The sequence below is a fragment of the Vigna radiata genome, chromosome 11 (assembly GCF_000741045.1).
Source record: "Vigna radiata var. radiata cultivar VC1973A chromosome 11, Vradiata_ver6, whole genome shotgun sequence".
NCBI lineage: Eukaryota > Viridiplantae > Streptophyta > Magnoliopsida > Fabales > Fabaceae > Vigna > Vigna radiata.
Window position 1 is genome coordinate 17199972 of NC_028361.1, and position 10262 is coordinate 17210233.

Sequence of the window (10262 nt, forward strand, 5' to 3'; positions counted from 1 at the left end):
TTTTATTTCATTATAGAAAAAATTACTTACAACAAAATTATAAAAATTAATTTATTATATAACTACTTTTGTGAAGAAGGTTTTCACAATTTTAAAAATAACTTTTTATTGAGTTATTATAATAATTAATCATTTATTACAAAAGAAGGTAGTAAATATATGTATTTCTATTAGAACATATAAAATAACTTAATCATATTAATATAACTTTTAAACATAAAACATTTAATAAGGTGTGGATTTAATCTATAAATTGTAGCTTTATACTATTATATTATTTATACAATAAAATTTAATAATATAACTAATATTTTACTAAATTTAAAAAATAATATATTACATTTATTATCATTTATACAATTTATAAAAACAGAAACCGAATGATGTTATATTTAGATAGAAGTTCATGTGTATAATTTATGTAATATAAAATTTTAATCAACTTTAAAACACGTGATTTAATTGAATTGAAAAATATTCATGATATAAAAAATTTGGCGATGTATGATATATGAATCTTCCCCATCCTAGAAAGTAATGATGAGATAGATGTAATGGTACACTCTCTTTCTTTCTCAATAGAGAGAGTGAAGACAATAAAACAAACAAACATACTAAACATACACTTCATAACAAAACAATGACAGCTCCTACCAGTTGCTGCACCAGACATAGTGTGTGTATGTTTGAATTTAATGCAGATGCCATTTTCTTCTTACAGAGCAATCAATGCATCATTTTCCATGTTAGGATTCAATATAAGGTTTCTGTTCCCACGAAAAAGATCCTTCTCTGTTCCTTTCCTTAACCAACTCCACCCCATTTGTCTCTCTTTGGATTCAGCACAAGCAAACAAGTACATGTACAAAACCACATTATACCATTACCTCATCACTTCATCATCACCATCAAAACATATAGTACTATAAAGATATTTAAGCCAGACAATGAAAATATATATTATAAGTCTTTATTTATTTAATCTGGACAGAGAATTGGATGATGATTATATATACGATAAAGATACTTTCACAATATCTTTGAGCACATTTTATATTTTATATAATTTGTGTGATCTTGTTATTATTAGTCCATGTTGATATTTATGATTATTATTATTTATCTTAGATTAATTTTAGATTCACAGGAGAATGAGACGTAATGTTTTTCAAAGTATCATTATCCTTTTTTATATATATATATATATATATATATATATATATATTTATTGGTACGAACCTACTTCTTTGAACTAAAAGTTCCTCTATTACTGTTTTTCTTTTTTTAAATTTCATGTTGAAAAAGAAAACATTTATAAACTATTTTGACTCTAAAATGGAAGAAGATCCTATTGTAGGATTAAAGAATTAGAGTATCCATGATCGTCCTTTTTTTTTCACAGACAAGAACATCTTTTGACATCAAAACCTTAGCAAGTGTTGTGTTAGTGTTACCTCGGAACAATTACAAAGACCTTTGTTGAAGAAAATTGATATTATTAGTCCTTTGGCGCTTAACATTCCCTGAAGCTGATTCATCTCCAACACCACTCTTCTCCATCACTGCCTTCAGTGCTTCTTGTATTGAGGTAATACAGTATTGTTGTTGCTGCTGAATGCTTTGCTCTCCATTGGTGTTTGAACTTTCTTCGTCACCGGCAATGACCAACACGTTCTTCACACGCCCACCAAGCGATGTGATCTCAGCCTTGAGGGTTCTGAGCTTCAAGGCCTTCAACGTTTTTATGAGGTCGGGTAAGAGATCTGACCTATCTTCACAGCACAGTGAGGCTTTGATCACAAACTTTCCATCTTCGTCTGCTGCATCTACTGTCAACTCGTCTGCCTCGGTTGGCACTGCACTGCTTTCTGCTATCAGAGAGGTTTGGCGCTTCAGCTCCTTCACGTGCTGAATCACTTCTGCTAGCAGCGAAGCTTTATCTGTCTGCCACAACAAAATCAAAACAACTTTTTTATAAGATTGAACTGCACAAAGCAAACATCTTTTCTTTCCGGGTAAATTGTGAAATATCAGTGACATATAATGAACTTTTCTAACAGACTAATACATTAGAGGCTCACTATAACAACTACTTTACTGGGTAATGAGTGAATAAGAGAATAAAACTAATTTTGTGGTTAAAAATCACAGTTAAAGTGTATAGATAATATATTTGTGGTTATGATAAAGTACAAATTGGTAACATATTTTAGCAATTTTTAGTTTATTAATGAATATTTTAAAGACACTAATCAGTGCTAACATTCTCTCATGATTAATAGAAAAGGTTGGAAGTTGTGCAATGTTTGAAATGAGGTAGGTAGGGGTGTAGCTTGATGATTATGAAATGGAAGTAGTGGGGGTATTTTGAATGGTGGAAGTGGCATGCAGCATGTGTAGATAGAGAGAAAGATGAGATGAGATAGATAGGTATATAGAATAGTGAGTGAGTGGGTGCATGTGTGTGTGCCTGAAAAGGGTGCTACTTTGTCTCTCTGGCTTTATTTCTTTTTCATTATCGAGCTGAGTTTGACCGATAACACTATCCGGCAAGAAATTTCCATGTGTAGCTTTTTCAACTGCTGCTTGGTTCCTCTTTATTGCATCAACAACCTACCTTAACACTAATACCTTTATGTCATCTTTAATCACCCTTTTTACTAATAAACTCGTCTGAAACAGTCATACCAAAAAAAGTAAGCTAAAAACAATAAACATATATGTCATGCTTGTTCTTTCAAACATGTCTGTGTAAGTATGTATGAAAATGTTGCTATCGCTCTTCCTTTAAACAAAATAAGAACATGGAAAGCCAAAGAAAGCAGGTTAGTGAGAGAAACAAACAAGACCTTTTGCATGCAACCTATTTTTTATATGCCATTTTGGTTTAAAACGCACCATGTTGAAAATTCTCCTATTATATACTCTCGGTCTCTGATCAGGAAGGCATGTTAGGTGATTTCATACGAGGTTTTGTCAGTTTTGTTGTCCTTTTAAATTAGAAATGACATGATGATGTCTTTTTTAGTTAGGAATGACTCTATTAATCAAAAAACAGCAATAATATTTGAAAATCTGGGTTCGGTTACAATTTCATGCATGTATTTTTTTCTATATACGAACAAATAGTTTATGCATGATGTGTGAAAGGTCTTGCAAAGTCAAACAATCACATTATATATATGCTAAACTCGTTATTTTATAATAACTATTATAGAATTTATATTAGTTAAAAATGGCTTAGTAATTAATAGTATTAAAGATCTTGTATTGAATACACTTACTTTGGTAGTGTTGGGCAATAAACTACGAAGCTTGGCAAGATGGTTGTTGATTCTCTCTCTACGTCTTCTTTCTGCTTCACTGTGACTCTTTGATGCAGCAAGAGCCTTAGCCTCCATGATTTCTTGAGCAGTCATTTTTCCCAACTCGGCTTGGAGTCCAAAGGGTGCTGAACCGGGTTGAACCATAGGTCCGAGGGTGTCAGATATGATCCTTAGATGGTGGTGATCAGAAGAAGGACTCTCGTATGCAAATTGAAGAGAAGGGACCCTTCTGCTGAAGAAGCTCGCATAGGGTGAAGGTGTGGGAGGGACTATAAACGTTTGGTCATGATGGTCTCTGACAGGGTTGGTGTTATTGTTGTAGTGAACCGGACCCGGGTTGAATGAGTGAACAGGAGGCATGGACCACGGTTGCATGATTGGAGTAACTTCAGGGAACATTAACCCTCTTGAATCCCCGAAGATGTTGTCACTATTTTGTTGCTGCTGCTGCTGCTGATGCATCTGTTGTTGAAGGAGAAGGTGCTCTTGGTAGCTTTGAATATCGTTGTTGTTATTGTTGTTGATTGGTTGAGATGAACACTGTCCTTGATCATCTAATTCCTTTTTCATCTCCCTCTGATGTGAATCCAAACTCCAAAGCTTTATATATATGTGATGGAGTGAACAGAGGAAGATTTAAGGGTTCAAACGTCAGAAAGGTTAGGGTATTTTCTGTTTTGTCTAATATGACCAGAAAAAAGGGAGCAAGAGCTGAAACATAAAAGGGTATCGAGAAGAATATTTCATACTTTTTTCATTTGCCCACATGGACATTGACAAGGAGAAAGAGCAAGAGGGAACTAATTAAACTATAAAAAGACACAAACCTTAATCCCTTTGATGCAGAATCACTGACTGTGTTCTCTTCTAGTTCGGTCTTGTAATAATTCTATCGAACAATCAGTTACTTTCTTTGTTTCCTTTTGTTGTGGAGGTGCTGAAATAAAAGGCCAAACGTTTGAAGCTTTAATTCTCTCTCTCTCTCTCTATCTATCAAATCTCTTTCACTTCTGCCACAAGGGTATGTTAATGATCCCTTTTATCCTTTACCTCCAATAGAGCTTTCCTTTATTTTGTGTTGGTGTCTTTTTGGACTTATGTTTGGTCTTTGCTATCTCTTCTTCTCTCTGAACTCTAAAATATATAGAGCCTGTTTGAGTACTGCTAGTCCCCTTTCCTTTCTTCCTACGGCATTAACTTTATCTATATCATTCCATGTAGCTTTCAGGGCTGTCTGTGGAGTGGCATCTTTCTAACACAGCAAAAACTACAATATATAATGTTTTACAGCCATAAAATATATAGTATAATCTCATAAAGTAACACTAATTTTTCGTTGCTTCCGATTGGTTCAAAGTGTATAATTGCACTAGCTGTGTGAAAGAGAGAGAAACACAAGCAAGAACAACAGAGTTAACACAACAAAGATTGTCGATGGACCGACCAAGGACCAGAAAGGCTGAACAGTTATCATCATGATAAAAAAGCTTAGCTTAACCTTTTCTCTCTTTTTCATTTTTTAAATTTTGGGTTAGTAGTAGTACAATTTTATAGTATATATATTTCTCCATTTTATTTTATTTTTGTTTTTTACTTCATTTGGGGGGTCATTTTTATACTTTGCACTTTCCCTTTTGGCGTTTCCATGGTCAAGCCCCACGTTCTTCCATACTCTTAGCTATGTGACTATGTCCACGCCACCCTTTCTGCTTCCCCAACACCATGTAATCATTGTGTCTTGGAACACACTCTTCCCCCTCTCTTCTCTCTCCTTGCTTCTCCTAATAAGTGTCTTGGTTTCAGTTGAAACTAGGTCTGTAGTCTGTAGTGTGTATGTTTATGCATATTTATATGTGTGGTTCTCATTACCCTATCTCCTTTTGGGGGGTTATAGCGAACTTGTTCATATACATCATCTATATTTTTCTAGTAGTGGAGTGGATGTGGTCCACGAGTAAACGACAACACAGCAACATAAAATAAAGCACAGCTTATATGTTAATGCTTTAAATTTCTTTCACCTTTTGATGTGGAAACTTTCAATAGGAGATAGTGGATCAGCATTACCTTCATTTTACGTGGGCATGCAGTAATATGTTTCTTCAACATCGGTTACCCAAACTTCAAGTTTAATCTAAATTAAGCTTAGGATCATCAGGGTTTTGTCTTGCCATTATAATCATAGCAAGTCATCATTTTTAACATCAACTAGGTTGAAATTATTCGTTTTATTGGCCTCAGTCTTCACCCTTCAACTTGGTAATCATCAACTTGCAAAACCATTCACCACCCTGTCATCTTCTGTAATAATTTTTTCCCTCAAAAGAAAACGAACAAAGAAATCGTTATTCTATAAATATGGAAAATGGACGCATACCTTTCCATATTTGTTGTTATGCGCAAATATGAAATATATATATATAAAAAAAAATCTGATGCAAAATGCATATTCTCTTAGAATAAACAATAAAAAATGTGCAGGTCCATAACATACGTGACTTTAATTTCTTGGCAACTTCTTGTCTTTGTATTTTAAGTTATCCGAGCTCACCACGATGACGTTGATGACTCAATTAATGTAAAATTCTGATGAAAAGAATGTGGATTTATAATAATGTAATGACATTTTTGTTTATTGGAAAGTGCCAAAAGATAATCTAAAATTCTTATGAAAAGAATAGTTATAAAATGTTACAACTTGAAAAGGCCACACACAGAAGGAAATAATAGATGTTTCGAATTACTTTTGACAAGTGGCACAGTTTTCGAAACTCCGTATCTATCTAGCTATAGCATACTATTGTAGTGTTACTTTTCTTTTGTTTTTGTCTCTCTTAACTTTTCTTTTCTAGTTTAATTTATTTTTTGTCTCTCTAGTTTCACACCTTTTCTTCTTCTCTTCTAAATATACTTACTGTTTACCTTATGTTGTAGCAGTAGTAGCTGTTGTTGTGCTTCTCCCTGGTTGGTCCAAAAGAGGATTACATAATATGGTTTTGGTTATCTTTTTAGTAGGACATTGATATGGTAAGAAAAGTAAAGCATGGTAATTTATTAGCCCAGGCTTAAAAGGCAATTAGTCTCATACCGTCACCGGCAAAGTCTGCAAGCAAATTACACGGTTCCCATAACCAGTTTGGCCATCAGAAGTAAAAGTAAAATGTAAAATCATTAAAGGCTACACACTTACGTTTACCTATTCAATGTTAAGGAGTTGGTGCTGTGGTTTAGAATATATTTGCTCTCATTTCTTTTATAATTACAAACATTTATTTATTATAATAATCGCATTATTCTTCAAAACAAGTTTTCAAGTCATTATTTGAATGTGGATTATTCTTAGAAGGTTGGATGGAACTTACAAAACCAACATGATTTTCCCTTTCATCTTCAATTATGAAGCATAGATAGATGGATAGGAAAATATAACTAAATTAAAAGGTTTAATATCTATTTTGATCTCTATATTATTTAGTTTTGTTCAAAGTTATCTTTACTTTTTTGAGATGTTCAAAGTGGTTTATTTTTTTGTAAAAATTATTCAATTTGATCTTTTTTGTCGACGACATTTAAATCGCTAACCGCGTAATGTTTCACATGTCAACGTAACATGATTCAAGGAAAATAATTGTTCTTTTCTTTTAGTGTTTAAACAGTTCCTTTTTAAATAGTAGAGGATAGTTGATAGCGTATCATTCGTTTTCCATTGCGACCTTGATCATTTTTTCAAGTCTTTTAAGACGTTATGGGAATCTTTCTTCAATGTCTTTGTCTAAACATATTTGTACAAGCAACACAATTGCCTTTGGAAAAGCAACATAACATTGACCTTGTACCAAAAAGACTATACACCTACCTGAAAGTTAATGCTCTGAGTAACAAATCTTTTTCAAAGAAGCCTATATTAATAGGATCACATGAAAAGAAGAAAGAAGAATTAAGAATCATTATTGCTCTTATGCTGTCAAAACTCTCTTTTGCTTGCATCATTTAAAGATTTCTTTGAACAGAAAATCTTTGTTACACGTTTTCAGATATTCTTTGTATTGCAAATATATCCTCTGTACGAGAGTTATTATCTATACTTGTTTTTCATAAAAACACTTTGTTGTTTTTGAAGAATGAGAAGTAATTTAAAATACTTGGTTATTTAACTCAGTCTAGTTAAACGATATAGTCAATTGGACTATTTCTATACCAAGTGTGGTGAAACTCGTTTAGTTTGTTAAACTAGTATGAAACCAGGAGTAGTTAAACTCGTATAATATTCTCAAAGATAGTTGAACTCCTTAAAAATGTTTAAGGAAGAACTATATGTAACTCAATTTGAACTAGTATAAAAATAAGTCTTCTTTCTTGTTAAAGTTTTTAAAGGCTTTAAGAATGCTTCTTAAGATCCTAATATGTTCAACACTATTTGCATACCGTCTAATCCATGTAAATAGTTTCTAACTCTCTTTTGTGAAAAAGTTTTAAACTTTACTCAAACTCCTCATTTCTAGAGTTTACTTATGATTTGATGAGGTGTTTTAAAGGATTCTTGCTTGATATAGGTTTTAACTGTAAAATCTTCACATCAGATGATATTTTTTCTATCTTTACTTTGTATTTTCGTCGTTAATCATTCTTTTGTAATTCTTGTCACGGCTTAAGTGATAGTTGTATAAGCAATTTTGTGAAACATTTTCTGTTCTTGAGAATTATCTCAGGATTTATTGTATAGAATAGAGGTTACATAGATAATAGGTGTTTCTTATAATATGTAAAGTTTTGACAATATAGCTAAGGTTGCTAGATAAAATAGATGTAAATTTTTAAAGAATTGAATTAGTATAAAAAAAAATTGTGTCATTGATTTTTTTTTATATATTTTTTTTTCATGTATTTTTGAATCTTGGTATTGAATAGAATTCTAATTTCTTAATTGATTAAAAAAAATTCAAAAGAGAAAGAGAATCAAATTTTTACTACAACCAATTCATTGAAAGATATTAGTGGTGGCATTTTTTACAATAACAACGAAACATTACATTCTAAAAAGAACTCAATACACCAACATCTACACTTATACCTCTAATAAGCTTTTACTACATGGAAATTCATTTATTAAACTAACTTTCAAATTTATTAAAATAAATCAAGAAGAATTTATAAAAATGCTATGACACGGTTTCGTCGTAACTCCAAAGAAGTTTTTTTTTTTTTTTTTTTTTCATGCACGTCCATTTAACATACTTCATGATGGAAGGCTTTTAAGTTCTCTTTAAGATGTGGTATACCTTTTGTCGTGAGGCATGTTTTTTTAGGGCACATTGTGGTCACAGGTACAGGCATGTATGCTTTGGTCCCATTGCTACCTTATTTTATTTATTTTCGATGTTTCTGTAATATTCCCTCCACAGATGTATTTTTTTTTTTGTTTTATGTATAGATTTTTGTTGGAAGTTATACACCTATTAGAGATAAGACTAATTTATAATATATAAATAAGGTGCAAATTTTATTTTACAAATCGATTTTATAAGGTTGAGTTAGACTTAAAAACTCACTCTCTACTAATTTTAATTTTCAGTGAACCTTATATTCAAACATTTTATGATAGCTGCACCACCACTATGAAGAAGAGACCCTTTTGATGGTGTTCACCATGACATCAATCCCACCCTATCATGACGTGTGTTCTCTTCAATTTTACAAAATGATGGTTTTTCCTTAACAATTGTTTTCGTTTTTGTCTCTAAACAATTCCGAGGAAAGATCATAACAAGATGAGTAATTATTGAAAAAACTAATTATTAAGTCACATAATTTGAATATTTTTTAATCAATTTGAAAAAATAAATTATAAAAAAAAAGTTGTGATAAATCAACCATCTTCATAAGTTGTGTACTTTTAAAAAAAAATAGTAAATTATATATTTTAAATGAACGTTAAAAATTTATAGTTAGAACTCACTTATAAACACAAAAAATAATGTGTTTAAATATATATATATATATATATATATATATATATATATATATATGTTCTTTCATATATTTTTCTAACTTATTCAAGTCATTATCTTCTCAATTGTAATGTAAAAAATCAATGTTTCTTGTCATTTATCACATGTTCTACTCCCTCTATAAAACATGGCAAGAAGTAAAACACAATCTATTATTCTAACTCATTTTTCACATATTTTGTTTTATTTTCAAAAAAAAAATGTTTACCCGCTTCATTACACGAAAAATAATAAAATGTAACCCTTTTTAGAAATTAAAACAATTTGTTACTATATATATTGATTAAGTTAGATATTATTTTACAAAGGTTTAATCATTCTGATAGTCTTTATTTTCGGTGATTTATTTTAATTAGGTCCTTTATTTTTTCTTTTTCTCAATTGGGTCCCTATTTTTGAAAAATTGAAGCAATTAGGTCACTGTAGTTCCGTACTAACACCATTAAAAAGGGTGACACGTGTCAGTTCGTGATTTTTTTAAATTTTTTAAATATATTTTTAATTATTTTTATTTTTATTTTTAATTTTTTTATTTATTTTAAAAAAAAATTGTCACGTGTCAAGTTGACATTGAGCCACGTGACAATGACAATGTGAGGTGACACTGATAGGGCCACGTGTCACTATCAGACCACGTGTCATTAGATTTGTTTTAATTTGGTCCCTATATTTTTAATTTGTCTTAATTTGGTCCCTGTATTCTTATTTCGTCTTAATTTAGTCTTATTTTTTTTAAAAACTAAACAATTTTGTTTCTCTCCAAGTTCAAACAAAATTTTATTTTTATATAAATCTTTACAAAGAAATTTATACAAATTAATTTTTTTATTAGAAAAATAAAAAAATTACAAACTAACATATGACACATTTTTATTTATATAGTAGTAAAGAAATCATTTAACCTAAATAATATGAATGAGTAACCTAT

The 10262-nt window shown here is 30.9% G+C and overlaps 1 protein-coding gene across 2 annotated transcripts; it reads right to left on the reverse strand.

Annotated features, from left to right (window-relative positions):
* Positions 1–524: 524 nt before the first annotated feature.
* LOC106777356 (transcription factor bHLH30) lies at positions 525–4631 on the reverse strand. 2 transcript variants are annotated; one of them, XM_022775987.1, is made up of 3 exons: positions 3285–4631; positions 1455–1944; positions 525–831 (listed from the first exon to the last, which is right to left on the reverse strand). In XM_022775987.1, the coding sequence occupies exons 1-2, from the start codon at positions 3894–3896 to the stop codon at positions 1465–1467; spliced, it is 1092 nt and encodes a 363-aa protein (XP_022631708.1). In that variant the 5' UTR covers positions 3897–4631; the 3' UTR covers positions 525–831; positions 1455–1464. The 2 variants fall into 2 exon arrangements, with proteins under 2 accessions (XP_022631708.1, XP_014520421.1); XM_014664935.2 differs by lacking the exon at positions 525–831 and having other exon boundaries at positions 1333–1944; positions 3285–3926; positions 4154–4630.
* Between the last annotated feature and the right edge of the window lie 5631 nt (positions 4632–10262).

What these genes read in the sequence shown, in the direction of transcription:
- LOC106777356 (XM_022775987.1), bottom strand. Translation starts at nt 3,896, where the DNA reads ATGAAAAAGGAATTAGATGATCAAGGACAGTGTTCATCTCAACCAATC. An exon ending in TATTGCCCAACACTACCAAA is followed by an intron (nt 1,945 to 3,284) that starts GTAAGTGTATTC and finishes TTGTTGTGGCAG; the next exon opens with ACAGATAAAGCTTCGCTGCT.